This window comes from Equus asinus, chromosome X, assembly GCF_041296235.1.
Source record: "Equus asinus isolate D_3611 breed Donkey chromosome X, EquAss-T2T_v2, whole genome shotgun sequence".
Taxonomy (NCBI): Eukaryota; Metazoa; Chordata; class Mammalia; order Perissodactyla; family Equidae; genus Equus; species Equus asinus.
Window position 1 is genome coordinate 97,773,040 of NC_091820.1, and position 21,003 is coordinate 97,794,042.

General features: G+C 39.6%; 1 protein-coding gene across 2 annotated transcripts; it reads right to left on the reverse strand.

Annotated features, from left to right (window-relative positions):
• Positions 1-263: 263 nt before the first annotated feature.
• On the reverse strand, positions 264-3,247 carry TMSB15C (thymosin beta 15C). Of its 2 annotated transcripts, none has more exons than XM_044764133.2 (3): positions 3,093-3,247; positions 1,621-1,733; positions 264-709 (listed from the first exon to the last, which is right to left on the reverse strand). In XM_044764133.2, exons 2-3 carry the CDS (start codon positions 1,718-1,720, stop codon positions 672-674), a joined length of 138 nt encoding a protein of 45 aa, XP_044620068.1. In that variant the 5' UTR covers positions 1,721-1,733; positions 3,093-3,247; the 3' UTR covers positions 264-671. The 2 variants fall into 2 exon arrangements, with proteins under 2 accessions (XP_044620068.1, XP_044620069.1); XM_044764134.2 differs by lacking the exon at positions 3,093-3,247 and adding an exon at positions 2,298-2,979.
• Between the last annotated feature and the right edge of the window lie 17,756 nt (positions 3,248-21,003).

Here is a 21,003-nt window from a genome sequence, read left to right on the forward strand (position 1 = left end):
CTTATTCACCTTAGATCACTCTGGACCCTATGTTTTCATTGCCTCTCTCAAGGTTCTGTAATTCTATGATTCCATCTCTATGGAAAAAGCACCTAGCATCCCCAAGTCAGAACCCAATGGACCTGAACAGAGGGGAGCCTTTCCCCTGTGACTAATCTGCTAAAGTGGCTTTCCTGCAACCGTTTTGTTTGGCTGAAAAGAGTTCTCTTGTATACTTTCATTCCTTAGAAGACCACCAAGAATGGACCACAGGAGTCTCAAGGTAATGATTATATTTATTATTTTATCACTACATTAGAAATGAAAATAAACTGTGAGAAGCTGCAAACGCATGCAACTTCATGAAGATTATGGAGCAATGGAGACGCTCATTGTAGAAGATTAAAAGTGGTTTATCCTGTAGGGGGTGCATGGACTACACAAACAAAGCTCATCGATGGTGAGATTATTGACAGCATCTGCCAGCTGGAACTTACGCACCAATGAAAACTTTAAAAATGAACATAAGGGAAAATTGGCTACCCCTGACCTCTTAGCCAGGGAGCATGGGTGAGAAGACATCAGAAGATGCCTAAAATCTCTACAACACAAAGGTTTACAAAAAAAAAACGAGCCCAAATCCAAGACACTCAGGCAGTGTTGAAATTTGATCTTGGGAGGAAATCCCCATTTTACGATGTTTGAACACACTCTTTCTCCTGTTGGATAGCTGGGGAAAAAACAAATACAAAACATCAGTAAGAGGGTATTTTCCTAAGATTAAGTGCAAAGGAGCCCTTTGCCAAGTCATCGAAGGCTGCCATACTTGCTTAACTTTCAAATGCCAAAGAATTAACTACAAATCCTCCATCGGGTGTGTGTGTGTGTTAACCAACTGAACATTCACTAGAATCTACATCAGCTGTTTTTTTTCCCATTTGAGATGCAGATTTATGCTGTTGCCATTTTTTACCATAGATTATTCTGAGACTGAGGAGCAAGTGAAGCATTTTCTTCAGATTTATTTATTGCCATACAATCAGGAAGTTATACCCTTTCAGATAATTTTGACTAACTTTGGAACTTTCAAATAATGCTGCCATGAAAAAATGTGCCCCTTGGGTTGGAGTTTCTCAGTAGGCTATAAGTCAGGAGGGCAAAACTGATCCCTTGATCCCTGGGAGACTTGAGTATACCCAAGATCTAAACTAGTTCTCCCACCGCATCTCGTCATCAGGTAGAGAAGGCCAAAGCTCCAGAGTGTATGGCTCTATAGGGATAAGATCACAGGCCCAAACTGCTAGATGCAGAAAAATGGCAAATAACCAAAAGTTGGACAAAACTTAAGATGCTTCTAATATTAAGTCTAATATTCTAAGATTGGTTTTGATGTGGTTTTTAGTAATTTTCCAACAAAAAACTTTTTTTCATTCCCCCATTACTACTAGGGCCTATTTTGTGAAAAACACGTATATAAGCAAGGTAAGAAGGCAAATATTTGATATTTTTATATGTTGCATTACATACATTGGTACTCTACTTATTGCTTACTTTGTGCCAAAATTTACTGGATGAGTTTATTTACTGAACCTATCAATCTTCATCACTGTTTGCCTCACCTAGAGAGCCCCCATGACTTACTTTCCTTTGAAGGAAGAGTATTTTTTTCTTCAGTATTAGTTTTCTTCAGTTTTGATCTGTCAAACTTCTCCACTTCAGACAAATCTGGCTTATCACTCATCTTGAGTCAAAGACTGAAAAAGAAATTAAAAAATTTATCTGGTAGAACTATTATCGGACTAAGGAGTAACAGCCAAAATTCTCACATTTAATATCAATGTGTATTTTACCTGCTGATTTTCAAGAGGAAAAGAGCAACAGATCTTAGAAGAGTTATGTTTTTATTAGAATACTTTTTCTTCCACATCATTACCCCATTTCTGATAGACACTAAATGCCACTGAATCAGGGTGCACTAGAAACCAAGATGCCCTACAAATCCTGAGCCAATATGTCCGACTCTTTTAAAATCATAGCAAAGGTAAAATGGAGGTGATAGAAACCCAATAGTAAAAGGGATAGTAAAAATAAGGACTGGATTCCAACAGCTAATGAATTTGTAACAGTAGATAGCATTATTTGAGAACCTTCATGTTGTATTCAATTACTTTTGGGGCATATTTTCTTGGGGGGGTTGGGAGCAGCACACAAAAAAGGGTGGCATAAGTTGTACTAGTTTCTTTCCATTTTATCAGCCCAAAGACAGTAGATCAAGAAACTACAATAGGAGAGGGAGAGAGAAGTCCCATGGCACTTACAGGTTTGTAAACGCTGTTAAAATGGCACAGCTAATTAGCATCAGACCAAGGACGTCAGCAGAAAGGGGTAAACCAAAGAGTTGAGTTTTATTTCACCAAGTTTTCTCTGCAAAGGGAGAGGCTAGAAGACGAGGTTTGTCCAGAGGAGCCAATGGGAGACCCAAGAGATTGGAAAGCAGGGCTCTCACGCGCGTGCCTGGCCCCACCCTGGCGGGCTAAGACACTTCTAGCGCTCAGAGTAAAACAGAGGCCCCCTAAAGCAGCCAGAAGTCCCCAATATGCTCCCCTTCCGTCGAGGTCACCCTAAAACCCTCCTCTGACAAGAGATCGGACGCCGACCTCCAGAGGTGGGGAAACCGGGACTAATAAACAATAACACGGTTGGGTGCAGAGGCGGGTTTTCTCAACGTTGTAAAATAAGCATCATCGTTGACCGGCGCGCAGCTTAACCTATCGGCCCAGGGGGAGAGCGCGCAGGGCAGCCCCAGAGGGCCCACTCCGGGCGGCTGCCCCACTCCTCCTCCTCGCAGCCTCGGACCAGCAGCCACCGCCGACGGGCCGCTCCGGGGGCCGCGCCCTCGGGCCTTCCGGGGACCGACCCGAGAGCCCCGGCGTGGCGCGCAGAAGGCGGCGCCCCGGCAGACAAAGGCGCCGACTGGCCAGGAGGCGCCTCTACGAAACGCCAGTCCCCACCCGGCCCTTCCAGTTCCTGAAGGCGCGACACCCCCGCCCCGCGGCCGCCGCGCCCTCCCGTCCCCACAGTCCTCTGGCTCGGGCGGCGCCGCCTGTCCTCACCCGAAAGCCTGAAGACGCGCGACAAGCAGATAGCTGGGCTGGGAACGCTCCGCACACTAGACGAGGCCGCCTTCCCGCGCTGTACCTCTAGGGCTCCGCCGCGCAGCAGGGCCCCCCCCAGGCCCCGCCCCAGCCCCTCCGATTGGCCGAGGGGCCTCAGGCCCGCCTCCTCGCCCTCCCTCCGTTGTAGCCTTGCCGGCCCGAGTCACAGTCTCCCTCTATTCGGGAAATCAATGGCTGCGGCAGGGTCTTGATGACGTCACACCAGACCCGCCTCCCCAAGACCCCATCCCAGCCTTCCCTGATTCGCCGAGGGATCCAGCATGTCTCCCCTACCGCTCCTGGTACTTTCGTCCTGAGGGTCCGCTTCCCTTCTGCCCAAGTACACTCACTCCTCCACGATGACTGGGGCCTCTGCCATAAGCAGACACTCCTTGCCCAGTTAGCTTTGAACGTCTGGAACTCCGAGATCCAAGCTGAAGGAACCGTAATCAGGGTCTCTCGGCTGTTTTAGCCATAGGAGCCTAAGCACGCTGTGAAAACCAAACGGTGGTTTGGAAGCGGTGCTCAGCGTGGTCTGTTCTAATCCCTGGCCAGGTCATGGAAGAGGGGTGCTCATGGAGAGGGTGGGCAGTTTAGGGTCATTCACCCTCACAGGTGGACAGTTCTGTGACAGTGGTGCTCTACATAAAAGTCACATTTTCAATTTTCTCAGCCAATGAACATGGTACTAGTCGGTTTAGGGTAATCAGAGGAGAATCCACTGAGGCTATTCATCTTTATATCCCCAATCCCTAGCGCTTTGCTTGGCCCACAGGAGACACTACATAAATGCCTGTCTGTAGATTGAAGTAATAAATCCATGATAGAGCAGAATTTTTGGACAGCAGCACCACCCAGTGTCTATGTTGGGGGAGAAAAGGGTGGATCTGGTAGTTACTTGAAAGGACTAAATGTTCCAGGTCTTTCTGGATACTCACCCAGAACCTTAGAGGGTTAAGGTAAAATGGAGACAGGACTACGTCTTTCCCTTGCACTCCATGTTTTCCATATGGCTCGTGTATGATGGTAGGTATCTACACAGATCAGCAATCACTCTCTCCACAAGGATTTCTCAAGCTTTCCCTGCTTCTCTCCATTCCCTTTTCTGTGGTCTTGTAGCACGTTGTGTTGTGTTACTCATTCAATAAATAATATTCATTGAGTACCTACAATGTTCCAGGCATTAAATATAATAAACACCAGTGTTTCCACCACTCAGATTTGAATGTTTTTAACATATGGGTATATTTACTTTGGGCTTTTTTAGGGGGATAAAAACATTACAGGAAAACTGAGGTTTCCTTGACCCTTGCCCCATGCCATTCATCCTCCCACTTCCCCAGGAGTAGTCTTATCCTGAATGTGGTATGTGGTTTCTAGTCCATTTTTCTATCATTACAGATTAAGTGATCTCTGTTTCCAGGAGCAATATGCAGCATTGCATGGACCAATGCTTTAGGTCTAAGACTGAACTCCCACATCACTTGGGGTCGACAGGGAGCCCCAGACACCCACTCCTCCCTAGCCCAAACTTAAAAATCTATGTCGAATCTATCTGCCTTGAATACATCAGAACTCATCTAATGATGTTTAGCCCCATTTGTCTCAGTCACCATGTAACCAGGGGCCCTCCAGGCCCAGTTCAACTGACCCCATTTTATCAACAGAGTAATTAAGAGTAGTTTTTGTTTTTTTAAAGATTGACACCTGAGCTAACAACTGTTGCCAATCTTTTTTTTTCCTTCTCCCCAAATCCCCCCAGTACATAGTTGTATGTTCTAGTTGTGATGTGACTCTGGTTGTGCTATGTGGGACACCGCTTCAGCATGGCCTGACGAGCGGTGCCATGTCCGCGCCCAGGATCCAAACCGCCGAAACCCTGGGCTGCCCAAGCGGAGCAGGGGAACTTAACCACTCTGCCACCGGCCGGCCCTTAAGAGTAGTTTTTAAGGAACTGAGACCCCTTGTCCAGTTCTGCCTGGTTGAAACCACCAACCCATCAACTGGGCACAAATGCTCCATAAGTGACCTTTTTGACGTCAAGGAGCTAAAAACTCCACCCTCAGATCATGGTAACGCTGCCGTTTTGTGAACATGCATCCTATGAAAGAGGTATGAAGTTTGACTATGCTTGTGCAGATCAATTAGCTCACTTCTCCTTACCTCCAGTCATCTATCTCACACTTCAGACTGCCCTGCCCTTCATTCCATAAATTGTGCCCCAAGCCCTGGATTGGGGAGACAGATCTGAGAGCATATGCCCCTGCTCCTTGCAGATCAATCTAGCAATAAAGCTAGTTTCTTTTCCCAAAAGCTGATGCTATAATAATCAGCTTTCTTTTATGCTCATCAGGCCAAAGAACCCCGATTTTGTGCTGTAACAACCACAAGAACCCCAAAATCTCTACAACACCCCTCAGCTTCTGTATTCTAACTTCTATAAAGTTGTGACCACATCCCCTGTTGAGTTCACTTCTCACACACCCCCCCCCACTCCTAAAACAATGCACCCGTGGTAATTCCACTATATCCTCAACCTCTTCTCTGGACATGCCCTTTATTGTCTTTCCCTGACAGAAACCAAGCTCTTCCCTGAGAACTCTGTGTCCCTGAAGCCCATTCGAGAGGAGCAGATGACTCTTCTCTCTCACCACCATTGTACCACAGAGCCTGAAGTTCAGGTAAATGTCTTCCTTGCTGCCTTTAGACCATTCCTTTCTCACTTCCCTGAAAACTTCTAGCTTTTGACAGCTAGTTTTCATTGTTATGGTCATCTGCCAAACTTCAGTTTTCTCTTTATTTCTCACAGATTTTAGCTCCTGGAACGTGGTCACTCTCAACAGTAGTAGTCCAGTTTTAACTCCTGGTGAGCTCAAGAATGACCATTCTGACACACTGACTCTTTCAGTTCCTTGAACATTTCTCCTTCATGACGTTGTCCTTGGCTCCACCTCAGCTGCTCACTCACATGGCTATACCCTAGGCCTTGTCATTGTAATTATAGCAACCCCTCCATAATCTCAATTTCAAACATCTCTCTCTCTGACCATCACCTCCTGTTTTTTTGCAGCTCACTTCCTTTGGTACCCAGACTCCACTATCCTTCAATGTCACCAGAATCTCCAGTTCATTGGTCCTACTATATTTTCACCATCTCTTGCTCCCTTATTGTCTTCTCTCTACTTCCCTAGCTCAATCTTTATAATTACTCATTTACATATACCCTCCTCTCTCCTGACCCTCTCTCACTTTGTATTACTTCTTTGGCAAAATCATAACTCTAGCTAAGTCCAACTACACCTCAGGGAGCCTGAACCCACACAGCTAAACCTGGCTGGAGGAAAATACACAACCACATGACTAATTGGAGTTTAAATTTATGACTATGAACCTCAGTTGGGCCCGTAATGCTGCCAGGCAATCACTCTATAGCTCTCCTCTCCCTTAACTTTCCAACTTTTCTAAGTTACTATGACCTTCTCTTTCCTCGAACTGCCAACACCACCTTCATATCCCAACTATTCATTTGTTTATTTCAGTAGGAAATTGAAGCCATCAGAAGAGAACTTTTACAGACTCTTACCACCAAGTTGCTTCACCCACCAGCACCTGCGTCTGTATATATGGCCTTCCTCTTGATATCATATATGATTGTTCTGGGCTGAGTTGTGTCCCCCAAAATTCATATGTTGAAGTCCTAACCCCCAGTATCTCAGACCGCGACTCTTTAAAGAGGTAGTTAAGGTAAAATGAGGAGATTAGGACACAGACAATGCAGACCAAGGGGTGACCATGTGAAGACACAGGGAGATGTCCTGCAAGCCAAGGAGAGAAGTCTCACCAGAAACCAACCATGCAGACAACTTGATCTCAGATCTCTAGCCTCCAGAATTGTGAAAAAATTAAACTCTGTAGTTTAAAACACCCAGTCTATGGTCCTTTGTTATGGCAACCCTAGCATACTAATATAACATTTCCAGATTCCCCTCTAAAGCAAGCCCCTCTGCTTTCCTATTAGATCTCTTTCTCTCACACCAATTCAATGATACCACTACCATCTTTCTCCCGCTTATCTCCAACATCATCAATGTTGTGCTCTCTACTAGGTAGTTCCTTTCAGGATACAATCATGCTGTTGTTTCTTATGTTCGTATATATATTTTTTTTTCATCATTATATGTGCACTATTTTATATATACGTTCTCTTGACTCTACTTCCCCACCTGCTATCACCCCATTTCTTTGCTCCCCTTTGATGCAAATCTCTTTTACAGAAATATGCGATTTACATTTCCATGTGCAATATTTGAACACGAATATTTGAAGGCATCTTTTGAATCAATGTTCCTGGTCTACGACTGCATTCCACTAGGCCTCCTTCCTACATCAATCTGGTGTCAAGAGGGAGCCTCAGACAACCATCCTTCTCTAGTCCCCTACACTCTCTCCCTGTTCTCCACCTCAGTCACTCTGCCCCAGCTATGGCCTTTCTGCTGTTCCTCAAACAAGCTGCACTCACTGTCACCTAGGCCCTTTTCAATGTCTGTTCCTATCAGGAATGTTCTTCCCCCAGGTATCCACTTAGACTACTTCTTCACCCATTCGTAATAGTTGTCTCTGTTCTCTGTTTCCAATTTTTCTCCTCCTATTCTCATTTGAACACATTCCAATCAAGGGTCCATCTCCACCACTCCACTGAAATTGTCCTTGTTGAGGTCATGAATAACTTCCATGTTGTTCAATCCAACGGTCAGTTCTTAGTCTTTGTCTTACTTGACCTATCAGCAGCTTTTGGCAAGCTGACGAGTCACTCCGCCTTGGTTCACTTTCTTCTCCTTCTCAGTCTCCTTTACTGGCTTCTCCTCTCCTCCCAGACCTCTTAAAATGGGAGTCTCCCCGGGCTCAATCCCTGTTCTTCTTCTCAATTCTATCTATACTCCCTTGGTGATCGCTTCTGGTCCAATGGCTGTAGAACCATTTCTATGCTAACAACTCCCAAATTCATGTCTGAAGACCAGATCTGTATCCAAAACTACAGTCCAACTGCCTACTCTGCACCTCCACTCAGATGTCTAATAGACATCTCAAACTCAAAATGTCCCAGACTGAATTCTAATTTTGTCTCCCAAACCTACTCCTCCTACAGCCTTTCCCATCACAACTGATGGCAGTTCCATTAGTCCATCTACTCAGGCCAAAAATCTTGACATCATCTTCCATTCCTCCCTTTCTTTCCCACCACACATCTAAACCACCAGGAAATTATTTTGGCTCTATCTCAGAATGCATCCAAAATCCAACCCCTTCTCACTCTCTCCATTGCTACATATCAGGTCTAATCCATCATCATCTACATCATCTTTCATCTGAATAACTGCAACAGCCTTCTAACAGATCTCTCTGCTTTCATCCTTGATCCTGTATGGTGCATCCTCAACATAAAAACTAAAGTAATCATTTTTAAATATTGATAAAATCATGGTACTTCTCTGCTTGAAATCTTGCAAAGTTACCCAGTGCCACTCACAGTGAGAGCCAAAGTCTCTACAAAACCCACACATTTCCTGGTACTCCGTTATATGTCTGACGCTCTTCATCCACTCTCTTCCTCACTCACTCTGTCCCATCTGTGGTCTCCTTACTGTTCCTCAACAAGCCAGGTTCACTGTTGCCATAAGGCCTTTGCAAGGTCTCTCTGGAAAGAGTGCTCTTGTCCAAGATATCCATTTGTTTAAATTTTCTCACCTCTTTCAAGTCTCAAATCTCACCATTTCAATGAGGGCTCCCTGAGCTATTCTGTTAAATGCTGCAACTTGCTCATCCCTGTTCTCTCCATCTGCCTTAACTTGCTCTGCTTTCATCACTATCTAACACTATACAACTTCTTTACTCACTATATTTATTATTTTATTTCAATCTTCTCCCACTGAATTGTAAATCCACAAGGGCAAAGATCTCTGTTTTGTTCGCTGATTCCAAATACTTAGAATTGTGCACAAAATGAATTGTTTCCTGTTTTGCTTTTTAATTCCCTTCCATGCTCAGAAAGACTACTCAAATCCTCAGATGATTAAAATATTTACACATTTTCTTCTGGTACTTTTCTATTTTTATAATTTACATTTAAATCTTTGATCCCTCTGGAATTTGTACTACAGTTGTTATATGAAAATCAGCCTAATTTTTTTCCTCAAATGGTTACTCCATTGTCCCATAGCATTTATTTATTAGCTTGTCATGTTTTCTGGTGATTTTTGCATCACAACAAATTATATCACATTATGTGGAATCTTCCACAACTTGCTTTTTTTTACACAACATTATGATTGTTTAGATTTATCCATGTTTATACTGTAACATACTTACATCCATTTTAACTGATATATAATATTCCATTATATGGATATGCCATGGTTTATTTATACATTCCTGTTCTTGTGAACATTTAAGTTGTTGCCTTTTTTCTATTAAAACAATGCTGCAATTAATATTCTTGCTGTAGCTTCCTATTACTCTATAAACATGTCTCCTAGAAGTGAATTGCTAAATAACAAAGTATGTGCATCTTCAGCCTCGTTAGACTACCAAATAGCTTGCCACAGTAATTGTACCAATTTACATGCATATCAGCAGTGTAGAAGAGTTCCCATTTTCCCCAAATTCTTGCAAATAAGCATTTTACGATTTTTTTTTACCAATCTAATGGGTGAAAATAAGCATCTCCCTAGTGTTTGAATCTATATTCCCCAGATTATTTCATGAGGTAAGAATCTTTTTATCAGTTTTCTGGCCATACATATTTCCTCTTCTATAAATTGCCTTTTGATATCCTTTACCTCGTTTTCTTTTGTTTATCTTTTAGTATTGCTTCTTATGGGCGCTTTACACATTCTATATTCTAATTATTAGTCTGCAATATATTTTGCAAAATTTTTTCTGCATTCATATTTTGTTGGTTTACAACAGAGTAAATAGAATAAACCTGTTTCAGGAAAAAATGAATTTTGGTACACATGCAACTCAACTAATGGGAGCCATGTATAAGAAAGTATCCTATTAGGCAGGTTTTCAAAAACATTTTATTTTGGTACAATATACATTCAGAAAATTGGACATATCTTAAGAGTACATCTTAATGAATGTTCACAAAATGAAGACATCCATGTAACCAGCTTCCAGCTCAAGACACAGAACATGACCAGCCCCCAGAAACCTCTCTTATGCCCCCTCTTAGTGACTGTGTCCAAGGGCAGTAGCCACTCTCCTGAAAATTAGTTTTGTCTCTTTTGTACTTTAAGTAAATGGAGTCACTCAGTATGGATACTCCTCTGTGTTCGGCTTCTTTTGCTCAATATTAGGTTTGTGAGATTCATTCATGTTGTCATGTGTATTTGTAGTTAGTTTGTTCCCTTTACGTACTTAAAACACTATTCATGCTACTGTTGATAGGCATTTGGGTTTTTTCCAGTTTGGAACTTCTGCAGATAGTGCTGCCATAAGCATACTTATGCATACCTCTTAGTGAACATACATACCCATTTTTCTTGGATATATACCTAGAAGTAGAGTTGCTGGTGATAGGACACATATATGTTCAGCTTTATTAGATATGCCCAAGTACTTTTCCAAAAAGCTTGTACCAATTGTTACTTGTCTTTTAACTTTAACTTTTTCTTAGGTCTTTTATTACACAATTTTCACTAATCAAATGTATCAATCTTTTCCTTCAAAACTTGTGTTTTGTTCAAGAAATTCTTCTCTACTCTGAGGTCATTATGATTTTTGTCTATATATTTAATTGGTTTTAATTTTTTGGTTGTGTAATTTAAGTCTTTTATACATCTGGACTTTACTTTGTATAAGGCATGGATCTAGATTTTTTCCGTAAGGGAGATAGACCAATTGTTAATCATATTTATTAAATTATGCATCCTTTCCCTAACCCCTTTGCAATGCCTCATCTTTCATATACTAATTTCTCACATATACCTTTTCCAATTTTGTAATCAGTTTGTCAAGTTCCACAAGAAAAGGGCCTGTTAATATTTTGATTGGACTATTAATGGATTTATGGATTAATCTGAGAAGAATTGCTAACTTACTGACATGAAATCTTCCCACGCATGAATGTAGTATTGTTAGGAGAGACAATCTACCATGGCCCTGAGCACCCCTACATGTTCTTGCTGAGCATACTAAAAATGCAAGTCCCTAACGACTCTTATCTGAGCCATTTCTCAGGGTCATATTTACAATGAGCAACCCTGAGGGATAAGGAAACATCTCCCCATAGACAAAGAGCAGGCTTGCTTCTGCAGTCTATAAAAGCTGTGGAACCTCCAAACTCATTGTTCCTCTCCTGTATCACAATCTACTGAGGTGCAGTCATACATTGGGGGTCCTTTACATTGCCCTTGTGGGACTTGGGAAGCATTGGGAATAGACACAAATCAACATGAAACTCTGGCTCCTGATTTTGCCATGAATAGTAAAGTTCTTTGTCTCTCACCCAAGATTCTCATGTCTTATGCCAGAATCCATGCAAATATGTTAGCTACTCTATAGGGTAAAATCTCAGACCCTGTGCAGTTGTTGACAAGTATAATTTCTCCACTTTCAGATATTTTTAAAATTACCTTTAATACAATTTTACACTTTTATGCATAATGGCGTGTACATCTTTGTTAGCTATCTTCCTAGCTGCCTTATAGATTGTGGGGCTACCATGAATGAGTTATTTATTCTATTGCATTTTCTAATTGGTTGTTGAATTCTACATCCTTTTTACACACAAATAGTGTAGCTACTCATATGGAATAATGTACTGTTTCCTTCAATAGACTGTTGTCTTCTCTTGAGAGCAGAAACCATGCCTTATTCATGTCTATATTCTTCCAACAAAACATCTAATTCAATAAACATTTATTGAACATCTACTATGTATCAGCTACTAAATAAGGAATGAGAGGTATATAACCATAAATAAATTAGGGTGCCTGCTCTCAAGGAATTTACACACTGTAAAGAAGACAGACACATTCACAAAATATTACCATTAAGAAAGTAACATTAAACAGACACACAGATCAATGGAACCGAATGAAAGCCCAGAAATAAAATCACATATCTATGGACAGCTAATCTTTGACAAAGGAGCCAAGAACATACAATGGAGAAAGGAAAGTCTCTTTAATAAACAGTGTTGGGAAAACAGGACAGCCTCATGCAAAAGAATGAAAGTAGACCATCGTCTTACACCATACACAAAAATTATCTCAAAATAGATTAAAGACTTGAATGTAAGACCTGAAACCATAAAACTCCTAGGAGAAAATATGGGCAGTACACTCTTTGACATCAGTCTTAGCAGCATCTTTTCAAATACAATGTCTACTCAGGCAAGGGAAAGTAAAGAAAAAATAAACAAAAGGAACTACATCAGACTAAAGAGCTTCTTCAAAGCAAAGGAAACCATCAACAAAACAAAAAGACAACCCAGCAACTGGGAGAAAATATTTGCAAATCGTATATCTGACAAGGGGTTAATTTCCAAAATATGTGAAGAACTCATACAACTCAAAAACAAAAAAACAAACAACTAGATCAAAAACTGGACGGAGGAGGTGAACAGACATTTTTCCAAAGAAGATATACAGATGGCCAACAGGCATATGAAAAGATGTTCAACATCACTACTTATCAGAGAGATGCAAATCAAAACTACAATGAGATATCACCTTACACCTGTCAGAATGGCTATAATCAACAAGATAAAAAATAGCAAACGTAGGAGAGGATGTGAAGAAAAGGGAATCCTCATACACTGATGGTGGTAATGAAGACTGGTGCAGCTACTGTGGAAAACAGCATGGAGATTTGCCAAAAAATTAAAAATAGAAATACCACATGATCCAGCTATCCCATTACTGGATATTTGTCAAAAGAACATGAAATCAACCATACAAAGAGATCTATGCACCCTTATGTTCATTGCAGCATTATTCACAATAGCCAAGATGTGGAAGCAACACAAGCACCCGTCAGCTGATGAATGGATAAAGAAATGTATATACACACACACACGTACACACAATGGAATACTACTCAGCCACAAAACAAGACAAAATCATCCCATTTGCAACAACGTGGATGGACCTTAGGGCGTGATGTTAAGCAAAAATGAGCCAGACAGAGAAAGACAAATACCATATGATTTCACTCATATGTAAAAGATAAACGAACACATGGATAAAGAGAACAGATTAGTGGTTACCATAGGGGAAGAGGGAGAGAGGTGGGCAAAAGGGGTAAATGGGCATGTATGTATAGTGACAAATAAAAACTAGACTCTTGGTGGTGATCATGATGCAGTCTATACAGAAACAAATAAAGAATAAAGTACACATGAAATGACACAACGTTATAAACCAATATGACCCCAATAAAATAATTCAAAAAATTTAAAAAGTAGCGTTATGCAACATGGCAGAGATATAAACAAAGCTATGGAAGTCAGGGCAATTCATTGTGACTTGGAAGGTTCTGGAAGTTCTCATATAATAAGTAGTGCCTGAGTTGGGCTTCAAAAGGTAATCAGGATCTAGACTGGTGCAGATGGAAAGTAGAGGAAAGGAGATGACTTCTCATACCATGCCTGACATTCAAGGCCTTCCACAATTTAGTCCCAAGCTACCTTTCCAAACCCAGCTGTTAAGTCCTCCAGGAAAGAAAAATTAGCCTCTCATCCATTAACCATCTTCCAAACTCATAATGCTTGAGTTACCACTGTGTTGCTCTGCATTATATCACAATGATGAAAAGCAAAAGATTTAGAATCGGACAAATTTGGATTTTGGCCAAGGCTCTAAAACTTTCTGGCCGTGAGATCTCAGGCAAATGAAAACATGTAGTGGTGCTTATCCAATAAGATTGTGTGATAAATTAGATAATTCTTATAAAGCTTTGGTATAGTACCTGGCACACAGCATGCACTCAATAAACATTAACTATTATGAATGGTACCTCTACTTTATCCATCCCTCTGATGTTAATTCTCAAGTCATTTAAAACACACTCATAGTATATCCATTATGTGTAAAAGATTGTATTAGGTATCATGGAGAACACAAAGGTGAATAAGACCCTATCTCTGCCCCCAGTGACCCATCAAGTGAAGGACACAAAATATGTCCACAAATAATTAAGACACAAAGCAGATTAAAAGACCTGGATTCTTGCTCTCGCCCTTTATAGCATGAGAAAGTTGGACCACAAGATCACCAAGACTATTTCCAAATCTAACACTTATGACTTCTATGATTGTAAGTGCTACATCAAGTTTATTAAGTACCAGGGGAAAGTGGAAAAGAGGTTAAACCTAATTTTACCTGGGAGTGTTGGGGACACCTGCATAGAGGAAATGACATTTCAATTGTGTCATAATGGATGGCTATCATTTGGTGAGGGAATAAATGGGAGCAATGGAATTCCACACAGAGGGGAAAACAAGAACAAAGAGAAGCACAGGGCACACTCAGGGAATACCTAGTATTCTTTATGGTTGGAACATCAGGAATCATAATGTTTAAGTAAAGAAAAATAAGATGGAAACAGTAAACTGGTGTCAGATCATGGAGAACCTTGAATGTCATGTTAAACAGTTTGGATTTCGTCTAATGTTCACATTGGAAGGTGGTAAGGAGACCCATTAAAAAGAGTTGTGGCAGTTGTTCAGGTAAAAAATAACAAGGTGCTGAACAAGGGCTGTGGGTCTAAAAGTAGAAAAGAAAGTACAGAAATCTTTTGGCTTTTTCACATACTACTTTGTGTGGATTGTTGAATAATTTTCACTCAAACGTTTCTTAAGGGCAGGGACCATCATTCATTCTACAAATATTTATTGAGCACCTACTATGTATGGGACACTCTTCTGGGCACTGGAAATATAGTGGTGAATCAGAGTCAAGACCCCTATATGTTAGGACTCTTTGTATTGAAATTATCAGAAAATGTTGATACCGCTGGAAGTGGGAAGACCAGGGATAGGTTGGTAAGGGGACTAGAAAGTTTGATCTTTGACATATTAATTTTGGAATGCCCATAAGACATCTCAGTGAAAACGTCAAGTAGGCAGTTAGATACAGACATCCTGAGCTTTTTGTGCTCCATCCCACAGTTCCTCTCCATTAACACAGTAATTTGTTTAAGGTGTACTGTTTACTTTTTGAAAACTTAATGAATTATTGGCATTCTTACAGATAATAGTATATTATATTGAATATGTCAATATGAGGGATCAACACATTAAACTGATTTCTTAACGCAAGATATATTTTCCCTCTTAAAACAAAACGGAAGAGCATTAGCTATAAGAAACTCATTATAAACCCATTCCTGAAAATCCTGTTTACTGTTAGCAGTTTTTTAAAAAATTCAGCTACTAATAAAAATCAAACAAAAAATATGTTAGACACAATGAAAAATACTATGAAACTCTGAGAAACATCAAAATTAGAATCTCTACCATTATTTTTGCATCCATTAAAACTCAACAGTTTCTTTTGCTAAAATTAAATTTTCAGCAATAATTTTTGTAGAAAATAAAATCTCAGCATCTGTTTTAGTAGATATTTATAAGAACAGTTAAGAAATTCTTGAAAAACAAAAATGAGGTGGGAAGACTTTCCCTATCAGGTATCAAGACTTATTACAAAGCTGCATGAATTAAGACAATACCATATTGGCACAAGATTAGACTAATAGATCAATGAAATAGAGAGGCCACAAATAGTCCCAGAAATTTATGAACACTTGATATTTGACAGAGTTGGCATTGTGAATGAGTGGGGGAAGGAGAGATTTTTCAACAAATGATATTGGGGCAACTGGGTATTTATAAGGAACAAAATGAAATTGGATCTCTATTCTCACACACTTGGCAAAACGATATTAAAAACCTAAGTGTAGCTTCTGCTCCGTGGTGGAGTGGTTAAAGTTCTGTGCGCTCTGCTTCAGTGGCCCAGGTTTGCCGGCTGGGATCCTGGGTGCCGACTTGCTCTACTTGTCGGCCATGCTGTGGAGGCATCCCACATACAAAGTAGAGGAGGATTGGCACGCATGTTAGCTCAGGGCTAATTTTCCTCAAGCAACAAAAAGAGGAAGATTGGCAACGGATGTTAGCTCAGGGCGAAACTTCCTCACACACACACACACACAAACCTAAGTGTAAAAGGCAAAACTATAGAACTGCCAAATGTAAATATACAGAAATATCTTCATATTCGTATTCATATCAGAATATCTTCTGATGTTGGGGGAAGAGAAAGATTTGTTTGAAAAGGGACAAAAAGCAGCATGCATGAAGAAAAAAGATTGAAAACTTAGACTATGTTATAGTTAAGAATTTCTGTTTATTGAAAGAAACCATCCAGAAAATGATCAAAAAACAGGAGACGAAGTGGGGAAAGATATATGTAGCACATATAAAGAACAAAGGACTAAAATTAGAATTATAAATAACTCCTACAAATTAATTTCAAAAAGGCACACTATTCAATAGAAAAAATTTGGGAAATGTCTTGAATAAATGCATCACAAAATAAGAAATCTTAATGTCCAAAAGGCATATGAAAAGATGCTCAATATTATTTGTAATCAGGAAAATTAAATTATGAGAGACTATTTTACACCCACTAGTTGGCAGAAATTAAAGTCTGATAATACCGAATGTTAGCCAGCAGGGGGAGCAATGTTAAACACTGCTAGTAAGGACGTAAATTGGTACATGACGATCAGGAAAAGTTAGTCTCTAGAAAAAGTTAGGCACCATCTAGTAATGCTGAAGGTGCCCATACCCTAGAAACCAGCAATTCCACTCTTAGGTAAAAATATCCTAAAGACACCTGTGTTTCTGTTTGGTAACTGTCAAAAACTGGAAACAACCAGAATGTCCCTCAAAGTTATCAAGGATAAATTATGGTATCTTCATACAATGGTACATACAGCAATGAAAGTGAAATAACCAAATAACAATAAGATATCACTACATACCTATTAGAATGGCTGAAATTCAGAACACTGACAACAGTAAATGCTGAGGAGGATGTGGAGTAGCAGGAACTCTCATTCTTTGCTGGTGGTATAGCCACTTTGAAGTTTGTCAGTTTCCTACAAAACTAAACATATGCCTACTATGCAATCTAGGAATTGTGCTCCTTGGTATTTATCCAAAAGAGCTGAAAACTTGTGTCCACACAAAAACCTGCATGTCGATGCTTATAACAGCTTTATTCAGAACCACTAAAACTTGGAAGCAACCAAGATGTCCTTCAGTAGGTGAAAGGACAAATAAACTTTCATACATTCATACAATGTAATATTATTCAGTGCTGAAAAGAAATGAGCTATCAAGCCACGAAGACGTGGAGGAAACTTACATGCATATCACTAAGTGAAAGAAGTCAATCTGAAAAGGCTACATACTGTATAATTCCAGCTATATGAAATTCTGGAAAAGTTCAAACTGTAGAGACAGTGAAAAGATCAGTGGTTGCCAGAAGGTGGGGGAAGGGGATGAATAGGTGGAGCACAGAGGATTTGGGGGGCAGTGAAACTACTCTGTATGATACTATAACGGTGGATACATGTCATCTGTCCAAACCCACAGAATATACAGCTCTAAGAGTGAACCGTACAGTAAACTATGGACTTTGATAATGATGTCGGTTCATCACTTGTAACAAATGTACCATTCTGATGTTGGACGTTGATAATGGGGGAGGCTATGTTAACGCACAAAATTGTTTTCCTCTTGTCTGATGTGCATAAAGAGCCAATTATTATGGCATCAGCTTTTGGGAAAAGAAAACAGCTTCATTGTGAGATCAATCTGCAAGGAGACAGGCAGCATATGCTTTCAGATCTGTCTCCTCAATCCAGGGCTTGGGGCAAAATTTATGGGATGAAGGGCAGGGCAGTCTGAAGTGTGGAGATAGATGATTGGAGGTAAGGAGAAGTGAGGTAATCCATGATCTGCGCAAGTGTAGTCGAGCTTCATGGCTCTTCAGAGGATGTGTGTTCACAAAATGGTGGTGTTAGTATGATCTCGGGGTGGAGTTTCAGTCCCTCGATATGAAAAGGGTCACTGATTGGGCATTTGCACAGGCCCAGTTGATGGGCTGGTGGTCTCAAGCGGCCTGAACTGGACAAGGGGGGATTCTCAGAGCCTGAAAAACAACTCTTAATTACCCTGTTGATAAGATGGGGTCAGTGAACCGGTCCTAGCAGGTCCGTGGTTATAGCTACGTATGTGTGGAAGCAGGGGGTATATGGAAACTCTCTGTATCTTCTCTCAAACGTGCTGTGAATCGAAACTGCTCTAAGGAACTTTTCTAAGAGACTTTTTTAAAAATTAATCACAATTTTTAAAAATGAAATAATTACAGCTACCTGCAACAACATGGATGACGCTCACAAATAATGTGGAGTGAAAGAAGATAGTCACAATTCCAGGTATATAAAGTACATAAAGTTCAAATGTCTGTAAAACAAAACTGTGCTGTTTAGGGATGCTTGTATGGAAGATAAACCTATAAAGTAAAGCAAAGAAATGATATCACAATGGTCAGGATAGAGGTTACCTCTAGGATGGGTGGAGGAATGTCATCAGTGAGGGGGCTGGGGGTTGGGGAGTGAGGAGGAGGGGGTTAGCAAGGTGTTCTATTTCTTCTCCGGGGTGGTCCTTCCATGGGTGAGAGCTTTATAAATATTCCTTTAACTGGCAGTTCTCTTCAAATGCTTCTCTTTTCTTAATGAAATGGAAAGCAAGGTCACCAGCTGGGACTGAAGATGGGGGAGGAGGCATAGCAGATTAACGAGAAGGAAGATGGTGTGAAAGAAACAGAGAAGTTGGAGAGTGAACAGAATAGGGAAATATAGTATTTTTTAAATCTTATTCTTTTATGAAAACTTCACTTTTCTCCTGGTTTATTATGCTTTTTTCTCTCATATATAACATTATTTTATTAACATTAATATACCATACTATATCAGTTATCCCAAACATGTAAACTATTTTATTTACTATTTAAAAATACATTTCTAAAGCAAAATTGTCTTAATAAACCACATAATTGTGATAATAGTTGTTATACATTAGTTATTATTTTACCTTGATCTTTATAAAAGCTGATGTAGTTTATATTTAGACAGAAATATACAGTGCTTATACACGGATTTTTATTCTTTCAACTTTTTTCTACCAAGTAGCTTTAGTGTTACATTCTACATTTTATAAGTTTTAAATAGACATAGGTATTTATTACCTCTTTATTTTATTGACTTCAGGTCCAAAAGTCATCGAATGGATAAAAAAGATGTGGTATTTATACACGATGGACTACTACTCAGCCATAAGAAATGACGAAATCCGGCCATTTGTGACAACATGGATGGACCTTGAGGGTATTATGCTCAGTGAAATAAGTCAGAGGGAGAAAGTCAAATACCATATGATCTCACTCATAAGTAGAAGATAAAAACGACAAAAAAAACCCACATAGCATTGGAGATTGGACTGGTGGTTACCATTGGGGAAGTGGGGGGGGGGTGGTAAAAGGGGTGATTAGGGTCACATGTGAGGGGATGCACTATAATTAATGTTCGGGTGGTGAACATGATGTAATGTATACAGAATTTGAAATATGATGTACATCCGAAAAAAATAAAAATTAAAAAAAAACAAAACAAAAAAACAATAATTATTCTGAATGAAAAAAACAGAGAAGAAAGAGTGCGTGCTTTGTGATTCCATTTTCATAAAACTCTAGAAAATGCAAACTAATATAGTTTTTGGAGTGATGGATATGTTCATTATATTGATTGGGGTGATGGTTTCACAGGTATATACATGTCAAAATTTATCAAATTGCACGCAAATTATGTGCACTTTATTGTATGTCAATTATTCATCAATAAAGCTGTTTTTGAAAAAGAAAAAAAAGTCAGAAAATATAACCACATCAACATCACAAAACTATTGATATTTACATTTACTAGGTAGAAAACTATTACATCCAAACTTTACTCAGAAGATTTAAGTGGAAAAATTCGATAGGTCTATATAATTTTATAATTTTGCCTAAGTTTTCACATGAACCAATTTGTAAAAATCAATCATTTAAATTATCACAGGCTTTAGTTGTAAATCTGTGTTTAAATTATAATTGCATAGCTTCAAGTATTAACACAAATAATGTAAATTTAAAATTTTTATAAAGGCAAATATAGTAAATTTAAACAATGACCATGAATATAGCTTTAAAACATGCCATGAGTTTTCATTTTCTAATATTCTATAATAACTAACTGTGCCATTGTCATAGAGATAAAACACGGTCTTTTAAAAAGAATTTTAATTTACACATATTGAATCTAGAAATATTAAAATTGCAACTCTTGGATAGTTCAAGAAAAAAATATGTGTGTGTGGACAGAGAATTAGGTGAATTTGGGTAAAGGCTATATGGGTGTTCTCTATACTTTACTTACACTGGCAACTTTTTATAAGTTTGAAATTATTTCTAAATAAGAAGTTAAAATGAAGAAAGGGATATGGACTGACACAGTGACATAAGTGGAAATCGATAGTGACAAATAGAAATGGCAAGCAATAGGATATATTGGAGTATATGAGGAAGTCATTTAGTGTAAACCTAATTTGGCCTTTGTTTTTCCAAAAGGGCCTGACATGGGCATCAAGCATGCACTGTATATCTGCTTTAAACATTTACTGTGGCAAGAACAAATGGCCTTAAGATAAAGGTGCAACTTCCCCCCACATTGGCGTTTCCTTAAGGATAGGCATCTTTCT